This window comes from Chinchilla lanigera, unplaced genomic scaffold (assembly GCF_000276665.1).
Source record: "Chinchilla lanigera isolate Chin_1 unplaced genomic scaffold, ChiLan1.0 scaffold00088, whole genome shotgun sequence".
NCBI classification, from domain to species: Eukaryota; Metazoa; Chordata; class Mammalia; order Rodentia; family Chinchillidae; genus Chinchilla; species Chinchilla lanigera.
Genome location: NW_004955489.1, coordinates 9,389,218 through 9,402,384, shown reverse-complemented (window position 1 = coordinate 9,402,384; position 13,167 = coordinate 9,389,218). Strand labels below are relative to the sequence as shown.

Below are 13,167 nucleotides of genomic sequence, written 5' to 3'. Positions count from 1 at the left end.
TCAACAGGTCTTGGCAGATTTGTGAAAATGTCCTTTCTGCTGGCCGACTTTCAGGGACTTTGAGTGTTAGTACTGTACTAGCCCCACTGTCAAAGTACTTCCCTTAATTTTTGAGTTAATCTTTCCAAAAGTTGCATTAATATATCAATGTGCTTTGAATGGTGGTATGAAATCATACAGAAAAATGTGAACAAATGTGTATTCACACCAGGAGTGTGGAGCCCTCTGTGGGAAGGTGAATTTCCCCTTCTTAGTTCCAAGGGCATAAGCTCAGATAGCCCTGGCAAGGAATGGGCATATTGCCAGTCCTGAAGCCTCTGGAAGTATAATGGGATCCTTTCCTCTTCGGTCACTGCTGCCTCTTGACTTCACTTTCATTCTTTTGTCTGTAGCCTCTTTTTGCAGCCTCTTAGTGCTTTCATTTTTAGTAGCCCTTTCATTAGTTGGAGAGTGCACCTAATAGTGTATCTATTGTCTGCACGATTTCTACCCCTAGCTATCACTTCCCCTCCATTTTCAGGCATCTCAAATTAAGAGTTTCTAGAATATTTTGGTTCTACAAAGTCCAGAGCATGTAGTTGAACTGGGATATCAGCTTGCTGTTTAATGCTGATTATAGAGGTACACAGGAGCATGTCTCAAAAGGAATGTCACGCTACAGGGGGACCCTTCTGACCATCAAAAAACCAGCTGGAAATGATGGAAAAGTCACTTTAGTATGCTTAGAAGCTGAACAAGCACACTAAGTTTACTTTCTTTTCTAAACAGGTGTGAAAGACAAGTGAAGAATGTTGCAACTGTTTATGGAACATTTATTGCGGCCAGTCACTCTATTAGGCATGCTTACATGTGTGTCCCATTTAATCCTCACAGCAGCCCTGAGAAGTAAGTGTTACTCTCCCTATTTCACAAATCTGAAACTCAGAATGATCTCCTCCTGGAAAAATATCTGAAAAGCACCTATTCCATAAAAGTGAACATTAGTAACTTCTGGATGGTTTAGAATGAAAGCAGTTTTGCTTAATGTTTAAGTTTAATGTGAAATGTGTCATTTTCATTAGAAAGTAATATTTTATGAAATACTAGATAAAAATACACAAGCGTTGGCCAATATCATAAACCAAGCTCTGAGTTAGAAGTCTGTGTCTTCCAAATTCTTTTGATAACACATTCTTTGTTAAAAGATAATCAATTGAGAAGGAAGAAAAAACATCAAGAAAGAGTTTCCATCTGGTCAGGTGGCAACTGTGATCATAACCTTATGGCACATGCCTTACTTTGCTAAGGTGCTTCTGGATGCTTCCTCCTGGTATCAGATGTGCACCAAGACTGCAGAGCCCCAGTGCTGTTCTTGCCGTTTTCACTAAACTAAATGCTCTGACATTCTGACAGAGCATTCAGGTGTAAGGACAAATTTGAGCAGTCATAAAAATGGACCTTTCACTAGGCTCTGGAATAGTACATGCCAATTTAAAAACCTCTTCTTTACATAAAGCCCAAAAGGCCATTCTCCACTGCCCTATGCTTTCTACAAAGAGACAGACACCTGGATGAGACACGCAGACACCCAGACTGCATCCCTTATCATTTTAGTCTATGAACCTATATTAAGAGGATCAACAGGAGAGAAACATCAAGTTCTTGTAAGGTTCCTGGGTTTTTTAGCCTTTAGGCCTTGTCCTGCTGCTTGGAACTATTTGATGGAAGACACAGCAGTAGTGCGTTCTCAAGAGAGAGACAACTACAATGGACATTGCTTCTTCCAGGCAAATATTTAATTCTCTTTCTATCCCTGATTAAATTTCCCTGAGTGCTGGGCTTGACTGTCAGTAGAGATAGGATTATAACCACTGAGACTGTTCCAATCTTAGTAATTCTTTCTAGTCTCTCTTTAGATGACCTGATACATTTTTATTTTCTATCTCACCTGAGGAAAAAAATGAAGAAGGAGAGTAAAATTCATGGCCATCATACACTTACTCAACACCTAATACCTGAAGAACTTATATTACTGAGAGTGAAGCTTTGAGTAACTAGATGAATACATATAAATGAAGAGCTATATTTACATTTGTATCCTTTTATTTATAAAGAACTTATAAAGTATCAGTCTTATGCTAAGGACTGAAGACACAATGCTGAGTAAGAGACAAGTTAGGTTCATTTCTGTGACATAGGACATAAACTTCCTGTTGGTAACAGATTCCTGTCATTGGGCACATCACAATTGTATAATCTTTCGTCACTTCTGTTATTCTATACGTGACCCTCCTCAGACTGGAGAGACTGGACATGCTTCCCTTCTATGCACCTTCTGGTGTCTAATAAGGCTGGACCGTCTGCTAAAGTTTCTTTTGCACATGCCACAGGTAAAAGGCTGCTCACCTGTGTGGGTTCTCTGGTGTTTAATAAGGTGAGAGTTCTGAATAAATCTTTTTCCACATTCATCACACTTAAAAGGCTTCTCTCCTGTGTGAATTCTTTGGTGTGTGTGTAGATTTGTGTTATGACCAAAGCTTTTCCCACACCATGAACATGTATATGGTTTTATTCCTTGATGTGCCATGAAGTGCTTATTAAGATCTGAACTCCATCTAAACCTCCTTTCACACTGTTGACACTTATAGGGCTTCTCTTCAGTGTGAACTCTCTGATGCTTAATAAGGCCAGACCTAACTCTGAAGCTTTTCTCACATTCTTGACACTTAAAAGGTTTCTCCCCTGTGTGACCTTTCCTGTGATGATCGCTAAGCTCTGGAAGCTTTTGCTTACAAGTTGAAAGTTTCTTTCTCTTCTTCCTTGGAAAACCCTGACCCTGCTTCTCTACCCTGCAAGTATCACTGTGATTCTCTTTGGCTGCTCTTTTCTGGACAACCTTCATTCTGGTCTTCTTTGATACTTGGCATTCTGGTGCTTGTATTTCTGATGCAGAAGTAGATTTAGACTGATCATTTCTGGTGTCATTCTTGAGCTTTAACCCTGTGAACAAATAGAAGAATCAAATATGTTTCCAATAGCATAAAGCTACATGAATGGAGAGAAAAATCAACAATGGTTTAGTCTGAGAAAATGGCAGAAATCTATCTCTCCCTGATCCTCGCTGCTAGGCACAACAACAAACCCATTAAATAATGAAAGAAATAACCCAAAGAGCATTCTAAAAAGCGGGAAGAAGCAAACTAGTTTGGGGTCCCCAGAATGGAAGAATAACATAGTAGACTGTTTTAGTCCCCAACATCCAGCATAAGAAGGTAATGCAGATACAGGGATTCTAATTCCTTTCCCAGCCCTGACTTGGAAACCTTATGACAATATCATGCAATCCAGATACAACTGGCAAAGGGGATCAGCCTGGAATCTATCCACAGTGTGCAGCCAAGAGAGATTTTTACCTTCCGTACTGGGCTAGAGATTTTCCCTAACCCGAGTTGCAACATATCAAGATATACAAGCAGAACTGGCAAGAAACCAGCCAAATGAACGAAAATTCAAAAGAAGCCTCTTTAATATCATAGACCTGAGCTTTCCTTTCTTGAATGAAAGATCCCAAAGTGAAGGAGAATATCCAGTAAGAGTGAACCAGACATAAGGGACCTGGCTTAGGAAGCCTCTTCATCTGTGTGGGTCTCAATTCCTTTTCCCCTCTGAGAGATCCCCTGGTCATGGGAAACGCCTTCCACAGCTTCAAGTAAAACCAGTTGGGACCCATACGAGTCTCAGCACCAGTACCATATAAACCAAAGTTAATATCATAAAGGCTCTGAAAATTAGAAATGTCATTGGAAGCATATTCGACGAAAGTCAAAAGACCTTGCACGCCAACATTTAGGTTGTATCAGTAAATGTTTAATTTAAACATTTAAAATAAAATATTTAATAGGACCGAGACTTTTATAATATACACAAGAATCAGGAAGCAGTAAAAAAAATCATTCATCAGATGAAGAATGAAGAAAATCACAACTTCATTGTGAAATGCAATTCAGACAGAAAATGTAATCAAACTAAAAATGAAAAACAAAAAAAGGAAAATCTGAATACATGTGGAAATAAAACAACCAATTTCTAGATAATCCACAGTTCAAAGACAGTCTAGAAGGAAAATTTAAAATAGAGTGGAATGAAATGAAAGTGTAAGAAAATATATAAATGGCAACTAAAGAGTGTGATCAGAGGAAAATCTGTAGTCCGAAGTGCTTACAATAGAAAAAAAAGGAAAGGTCTCAATTTAATCATCTGAGTTCCTACCTCAAGAAACTATACAAAGAGGAGAATAAATGCAAAGCAGGCTTAAAAGGGGAAACAACAAGAACAAGAGCAGAAATTGCAGTAAAAAAAAAAAGCTTCTGGTTAAAAAAACTAATGAAACAGCTAAACCTTTATGCAGACTAACAAAAATAATGATATAGAACATCATTGTCAAGAATGTAACAGCCAAAAGTCTCAGCTACTAGAGAAGCTGAATCAGGAGAATCACGAGTTCAAGCCCATCTGGGCTAAACAGTACAAGCCTCATCATAAAGAAGGATGCACCCCCCCCCAAAAAAAAACAAACAAACAAACAATCAAAAAGGGGCTGGGGATTTAGCTCAGCGGCAAAGCGCCTGCCTGGCAAGCGCAAGGTCATGAGTTCGGTTCCCGGTACCGGAGAAAAAAACCAAAAAAAAAAAAAAAAAAAGAAGGATGCACACCAGAAAGGAAGATGCAGAGGAAGGGAGAGGTGTGTATTATTACATACTCTGCAGCAATTAAAATAAGTGAGTACAGTAATAACTCGGTTCTCGAATGCTTCTGTTTGCAGGTGACTCTGTTTACAAACAAAAGCATTTGTCAAAATTTTGCTTCCATTCGCAAATTCTGCACTGGGTGACAAACATGACCACAGACACCTTCCCCAAAATAAAACAATAAATGAAATTCGTAAACCAAAATACCATGGTACTCTGAACTTTTTGTTCATGAATTTAAACAGTGAGTAAAAATGGACCAATTCCTTGAAAACTACCAGAATGCAACCAGTATGAAACAGATAACCTGAAGAACACTAACACCATTAAAATAATTCATAATTTTATAACTCAGCCTGAAAAAAACACTCCAGGTCCAAATGGTGTCACTGCAGGAGTCTAACAAATATGTAAAGAATTAACAATTGTTTATAATCTCTTCCAGAAAAAAGGAGGAAATATCACTCAACTCGTTTTTAGGACTAGTATTATGCTGACAGCAAAACCACACAAAGAGTACTAAAAGACAAAGTTATAGGCTAACATCTCCGACAAACTGAAATATAAAATTTGTCAACATAGGTGTGATGTTGTACGCTTCTAATTCTAGCACTCAGGAGGCTGAGGCAGGAGGACTGCTGTGAATTTGAGGCCAGTCTAGGATACATAGTGAGTTCAAGACCAGCCTGCACAACATAGTGAGATCTTGTCTCAAAAAAATGGTTAACAAAATATTAATTAACTTAATGCAACTAAATTATATACCATGATAAATTAGAATTTATTACAGGCATACAAGGCTTGTTCAGCACTTGAAAATAAATGCAATCCATCATTTTAGTAAACTAAAGAAAAAACATGATATGCTGCTATCAACTGACATGGAAAAATTATTTCACAAAGTCCCACATCGATTCATGATAAAAAAAAAACCCTCATAAAGTTAGGAATTATATCAACTTGATAAAGAATATCAACAAAAAGCCCAGTACTATAATGATGAAAGACTGAATGTGTTCATGTAAAACTGAGAATAAGGCAAGCATGTCTTCTCTTATCACTTTAATTCAGTACAGTACTAGAAGTCAGACTAGTGTAATAAAGCTATAAAAAAAAAGCATTCTAGATTTCTCAATTGCCTATGTAGAAAATCCCATGAAATGTATAAGTAAAAAAATACTTAGAACTTATAAGTGAATTCAGGATAGTCACAAGATACAAGATCCATGGCATTCCTGTATAAAACACAATAAACATGCAGAAAAAATTAAAAATAGTACCTTTACAATTATTCCAATGATAATGAAAAGCTTAGGCATATACTTTAAAAATGAAGAGTATAAATACACTGAAAATTACAAAAAGGTAATGAATGAAATCAAAGAAGAAAAGTAATTAAGCATCAATCTTCAAATTACTGTGTATAGGTTTAATGTAATTTCTGGCAAAATCTCAACAAAATTTATTTTAGACTTAGATAAACTTTCTCTGAAATTTACGAGGAAAGGCACAGGGCTGAAAACAGCTAAAAAGATCTTGACAAAGGGGAATAAAGTGTGGAGGGGGAATCACTCTGCCCAAAAGATACTAAGGTTTCCTATACAATTACAATAATCAAGAGTGCAATATTCAGAGAAGGAGACACATAGTTCAATGGAGTAGTTTAGAAATACTCTTCCCAGCTTATGCTCCACAAAAACCACAAAAGCACCTCAATGGAGCAATTCAACAAATGCCGAATAACCTTCAAGCAATTGGACTTCCACAGGCAAAAAGAGTCTCAACCTAAACTTCACACCTTATATGAAATAAACTCAAAATGGATCGTGGACTTAAATGTAAAACATAAAATGATAAGTTTTAGAAGAAAACTATAGGGATCTGAGGCAAAGCTAATCAGTGTTCTAGACCTGACACCAAAAGCACAACGTGTAATAGAAAAGACAATTGCTTCTCATCAAAATGAAAACATTACTCTATGGAAACCCATAGCAAGACAATAAAGAGACTAGAAGAAACTGACAGCAAACCATACAACTGACAAAGTATTCTAGAATACAAAGAATACTCACACTCAGTAGTTAAAAAATCCAGTTAAAATGTGGGCAAAAGACATTTCACTGAAGAGGATACAGAGATGGCAAACAAGGTCATGAAGATTTAAAATATCTTTAGCCATTAAGGAAATGCAAATAAAAAACATAATGGGATATCACAACGCACCTATCAGAATGGCTAAAATATAAAAATTACCAATACTAAACACAGGCACAGATTTAGAAAAAATGAATTGCTCGTTCATTGTGAGAGGGAATGTACAATGCTACAGCCATACACAAAACAGACAGTTTCCTATACATTAAACATGTAATTATCTTATGAGCCAGTAATTGTACCCTTGAAATATTTATCCCAGAGAAATGAAAACCAAACAGAAAAACGTGGACATGAATATTCTTAGAAGCTGTATTCAAATAGCCAAGAGAAGAAGGCAGCAAAGATATCTTTCAGTGGGTAAAGCGTCAACAGTGATAGGGAATGCTACTCAGCAATTGGAAAGATATGAGGTATTGATATATGCAACAACTTCGATGAATTTACAGAGAATTATACAAAATTTTAAAAAGCTAATCCAAAGCAGCTACATATCTTATACTTTCATCCATATAAAACTTTTCAAATAGCAAAATTTTAGAAATGTAATCAGATTGATGGGTTTGCGAGAGGGAAATAGTTGTGATTATAAAAGGGCAACTCAGAGATCCATATGGTAATGGAAATGTTCAGGATTTTGACGGTAGTGGCAATTGTACAAATCTACACAGGTGATGAAAGCATATAGAACAAATATACACACAAACATACCCTCCAATTAATTCAAGTAAAACTGGAGAAATGTGAATAAGATGTGAAGGTTATATCAGTATGAGTATCTTGCTGTAATATAGTACTTTTGCAAAAGTTCCTACAAGAAACTGGGTGTGAGTGGATGGATTCTCTGTATACTACATTTTTTGGTGTTTTTTATTTTGAGATAGGGTTCTGATATGCAGTTCAGGTTGGACTTGAACTCACTTTTTAGCCCAGGCTGGCCTCGAACTTGTAGCAATCCTTATGCTTCAGCCTCCTGAGTGCTAGGATTACAGGTGTGTACCACTATGCCCAGCCAGTACATTACATTTTAAATTTGTATGTGAATCAAAAATGATCTCAGTACGTAACATTAATTAAAAATACAGGAACACATAGCAGGACCCTGTCATAAAAAAACTTGAATAAATAAATATACAGGAACAGAATCTTAAAGTAAAGGTTCCTATCAAAGAACGTTTCTCCTTTTCTCATGTATATATTTGCCTATAGGAAATCTCTAACACTGCCCTTGAATTCTTGGAGACTTTGAATTTATGGTCCTTTTCCCTGGGACAAATAGATCACTTTAATTTTAAAATGCATCAATCATGCTTGCGGAATAAAATTTTGAAGTCATGAACTGCCGCCTCAGTTTGCTATTATTTTCAGGAAGAAGAAGAGACTCATACTTTTTAAATTTCCAAATCTTCAATGGGGCAAAATCTTGGATCCAATCATTTCTTTATACTCTGTTGCGCACTAGGGTGGATATGCACTGAGGAAGCTGGGGGAGCCCAGGGAAGATAGGCACGAATGATATGTGCAATGGGAATCCAGGGTTAGTGAAGACAGACTGATTAGACATGAGGGTGGCTTAGACTAGGACAGTTAAATTGAAAGGGGCGGCGACATGGCTGGATTTGGGATGTTGTGAACACAGCATGAAGAAGATCTGCTGATAGATCAGCTGTGAGGTACTACAGAAAGACGGTAGTGTGGGGTGATTGATGATTCTGGCCTGAGTTGAGTGAATGTCAGTACCCTGAACCAAGATGGGAAAGCTAAGGCAAAAGCGGGTTTGCCAGGTTAGAGCCAGAGTATGACAGATCAATAATTCTATTTAGAATAAGGAAGTGACACACATATATTCATTAAAAAGGATCTGGATACAGCTTTCATTTCCCCCATATTATCAGGTTGAGAACAACCAGATGCTGGAACACAGGGGTAAAATTTCCATAACCTGAGGATATAGCCTATTCCTCAACTTGTACACAGAGAGGAGGAAAAATCTTTACCTAGAAAGGAGGCGGCCTCATATGTTTCCCACATTACATCACTGTAGAGGGTCTTCTGAGCAGGGTCCAATAACTGCCATTCTTCTTCAGAAAAATACACGGCCACATCTTCAAATGTCAGCAGACTCTAAAGAGGGGAATGAGCTGTAGTTCAGTACCTGCCACTCTGCAAGATTTCTAATCACCCATCTCTGAATTACCTGGGAGGACGGATACTGAAGAAATTAACAGTACAAGATTGAGTGGGGGAAAGTGAGAAGGCACACAGGAAGGAACCAAGCAGACCAGTAAAGACCCTGGGAGGAACCTAATTCCCATTCACCAGTTTCCCGGAGAATGTTTGGAGCTAACACACTGTGGAACACCTGTGGGGAAGAACAAGTGACAGGCAGCAGGGAAAAGCAGAAACATGGCCACCCAGAAAAGCTAAAAAGTACAGCTCACCTGGGACTCAGGCAACATGAACTTAGATGCCATCTTCTGGTCTCTGATGCTTTTCTCCCCAGAAAGGCCTACAATCTGTGGAGTGTGCATAGCTGTAGGTGAAAAGGAGCCAAAGAAAATTTCTCTTTTCTGTTCATGAACATCCTAATCTGAATTCTAAAATACAGAATGTCAGGACACCTTTGGGAAAGATGGGTCACTGGGACAAACATGTGTATGGCTTCTGGAAGTGGTCCTCTCATGGGAAATAAGAAGCATATATCCACCACGCCTTGAGCCAGTTCCCCAGGTTATAATTTCTCCAGATTTCGTGAGATAAGTCAATAAGAGAAAATCTATAAAATAGATGAAATTTCATCAAATAAGTTTTTCATTAAGCTGGGGAACAACTGATGTTTGAAAACGAAGGACTCAGGTCCTCTGGTATACAGGAAGAAATACAGGTTTTTGTCCTGTCGTGCTTTTTTTCCTGGTACCTAATGTTCTTTACATTCTACCATTTCACAGCACATTCCTGATCTGAATTCCCATGTCACCTACAAAGGTGTGGCAGTCCCTCCTGTCCATGTTCCATTTTCTTTCCTCTCAAATTTCTAAGAAGCAAAGACTGGAGTGAATCTAAGGGTTCTGGCACTTGGATTGCTGTAAGTCATTCTTGCAACTTAGACCAACTCCAATCATGGGCCACCTGCTACACTCCCACCTGGCAAACATAATGGCCGGCATGCCAGGGAGCCTGAAACTCTCCTATAGTAGTGGTGAAAATCTCACACGTGCCACAGCAGGCTGCTGGTTATCACTCAAAGCTCTAGAAGGCTCGCCATCACTGTACACCATTCTAGCTAAACCAATCGCTATCACACCTTCTAAGAGAATTATGATGAAGCTTCTCACCTCTTTTATATACAGCCTGGATTTCTTTGGACGTGTGCCAGCCCAGCAGGTCTTGTAGTAGGTGGTATGCATGCCACCATTCTCTCTGGAACAAACCCTTTACTTGGGGTTCTGCTGGCTTCCATGTGAGGCCTGGAGACACTGCTGTTCCTCGCAAGAGCACTGCCAGCTTTCCCAGCTCATGGGCTGCGACCTGGAAAGAATCCCCATCCTCATTAGCACAGTCCTTACTTTTAGTTTAGGGGAGGTGGCAGAGGGAATAGGGCCCAGATTGGGGAAGTAACAAAGAGAACAATGAGATATTGTGTCACTATGTTCTCATAAGAACTATACATAGTGTATGGGAAAACTAAAATTAAAAGAAAAACGCTATGACTACTTCCAACCTCCCCAACCCAATAGCCTCCCACCGCTGTGTATGCAGCCACTGTTCAAGCCACTAGCAGCTTTTTTTGAAGGTCATCTATTCTCACACTGCTTCTGTCAGCTTACTTTCTTTTAACTTGGGTCCATGCCTTAGTGGATTTCTATCTTTGCATTTTCTCTAAAAGATAGGGAATTAAATTTGTTTCCCTGTTGGTCAGATGTTTCATCCTTCCTATAGAAGAAGAAGGATGTTATGGGAAAGACAATGGAATGGAGTGAGAAACACGGGAAGAGATGGGCTCCAGTCTTTCTCCCCATGACTTGGTTGCAGTGAGACACCATAAATATGCTCTGCCTTATCTTCAAGGTGCAAGGTGGGCTCCCACGGAAACATAGGGTGCGACTATCTCCTAAGGGCCTACCTTGGTTCCCCAGTCACTAGCAATGCCAAGGACAGGTGCTGCCTCTATGGGAGGGCTCTTTCTCCAAGCTCACAGGCCTGTGCTCCTGATACAGAGGACAAAAGCCCGCCAGCATCCTGATCCCCTCCACTGGTCTGTAGGTCTTTTCTTCTGTGCAAATCACCATTTCCCCTTTTGCTTTGCATTTTTTCCCTTCCTGTGCAGTCTACCCAGAGGTGTTGGATTTTTTCTTCTGTTTGCTACACTCACTTTCCTCTGTAAATGCTGCCCAGTTTTTGAGAATTTTTCCCATTTTCCAACTCTTTCTTGTCTTTTAGTTCTGTTCCTAAGATCTCAGGTCTTATCTCCTCATCCATGCCAGACAAAGCCTACCAAGGTCAATCATCCTGGCCCTAAAGACGGGAAAATGCATTTTTTTTCCTCTAAGGCCAGGAAAGATTCCACCAGCAATTCTGCAACTTGTGGAATATTTGCTGCATGACTGTGATGTCAGATCCTGCCTGGATCCCTTAGCAGAATAAGAGAAATGTGAATTAATCCATCTCATCCCCGGATAAGCTCCCACCTAGAGATTTGTACCCCTGCCCTGCTTCACGGTTCGTACCCGACAAGGAATCTTTCTTCTCACCTCATTCTTTGTTCCATCTGATTCTCTCTGCAAGCATTCTACCAGGACCACAGCCTGTCTGATGTTCTCCGGATGATGTTTCTGCACCCAGTCCTGGATTTCCCTGGGCAGAATGGTCAGGAACTGCTCAAGCACCAGCAGTTCCAAGATCTGCTCTTTTGAGTGGATGTCTGGCCTCAGCCACTGATGGCATAATTCTTGAAGTTGACTGAGAGCTTCGAGCAGTCCAGCTGCTTCACGCCAACAGAAGCTCCGGAAGTGCTTGCGAGCACTCTCAGGACAAAGACGTTTTATTTGCGGGCTGCACTGCTGAGTATGACTGGAGCTCTCTTTCTCAGATCCTGTGGTCTCCCAAGCAGCCCCGACATGGGGATTTGAACATGCATCCTGCTTCAACTCACTGGGCATCATTTTGTCTAGCAACAGTTTTACTCCGGAGTGTGACACTGACACCTCACTGGTTACACCCATGACAACTGAAGCCCCATTCGGTTTGCTGCAAAACCAGTGAATTTATCTTCTTTTCAAGAGCACTAGAGGAGAGGAGAAAAAAAAGGTATACGTCAAGGAGAAAGTCACATGGCACCTATTAAATGAAATGAAAAGTTCCTGCTTGCTTCTCCTGCCTTTAAAATTAACTGGCAGGGCTGGGGATATAGCTCAGTGGCACAAGTGCCTGTTTGGCAAGCTCAAGGTCCTGAGTTTGATTCCCGGTACCAAAGAAAGAAAAACATAAAATGAAGTGCCAGCATTCAGGAGGCTGAGGCAGGAGGATCACCATAAGACCAGCCTGGGCTATATAGTGACTTCAATTCCAGTATGACCTGCATAGCAAGGCCCTGTCTCAAAAAACCAAGAATAAATAAATAAATACATATTTTAAAAATAAAATAAAGAGCTGTGTTCCTCTCCTATTCTTTGTTACTCAACTTGGAAACAAAGCACAACTCATAAAAGACAAATGTCAAATTTTGCCCTATATCCCCTCAGCCACCTTTTTTTCTTTACAGTTTAGGAAAAGTTAGAGGGAAAATAGGTATCCACTGGCAAAAAGAAGGTTTGACAGTTCACAGTACTTAATCTATGTGTTTCCTATGTGACCTTCACAAATAGGGAAAACTTTAATTTCTCTAAATTTTAACAGATCTCCATGTCTTTTGCCTTTATCCAGTAGAAAAATAACTTCTGTCTCTTCACGTCTTGTGAAGATTAAAGGCATCTGATATTCTTATTTCCATTTTATTAATACTGGTAGGAAAACTGGGACAGCAAGGTCAGAGACATAACTAAGGAAAAAAATGCCAGTAGTGCTCTCAGCAAATTTCCTCCCACTAACAAACAAGACCTTCAGCATTTGAAGGTAGGTGCACGTCTTTAGGAAGACTGCTAAGCGGCACTGTACGGATTTGTACCTGCACGTTAAATACTTTGTTTACGTTAACTGGAAAGACTTACTACTGGCCTTTGTTTACAATAAATCCCAATGTCAGTTTCTTAAGAAAAAAGAGATGGTGATGATGAAGGTTCTCATAGAC

General features: G+C 39.4%; 1 protein-coding gene across 2 annotated transcripts in view; it reads right to left on the bottom strand.

Moving 5' to 3' along the window:
* Positions 1-2,064: 2,064 nt before the first annotated feature.
* LOC102017883 (zinc finger protein 75D) overlaps positions 2,065-13,167 on the bottom strand; it is a 12,081-nt gene continuing 978 nt past the window's right edge. For both annotated transcript variants that reach the window (XM_005404607.2, XM_013504455.1), the window contains 5 exons: positions 11,633-12,165; positions 10,217-10,409; positions 9,323-9,414; positions 8,879-9,005; positions 2,065-2,979 (listed from right to left, as the gene is read on the bottom strand). In XM_005404607.2, coding sequence (XP_005404664.1) covers positions 2,273-2,979; positions 8,879-9,005; positions 9,323-9,414; positions 10,217-10,409; positions 11,633-12,103 — 1,590 coding nt within the window. In that variant the 5' untranslated portion in view covers positions 12,104-12,165 and the 3' untranslated portion in view covers positions 2,065-2,272. The remainder of the gene's footprint in view (positions 2,980-8,878; positions 9,006-9,322; positions 9,415-10,216; positions 10,410-11,632; positions 12,166-13,167) is intronic.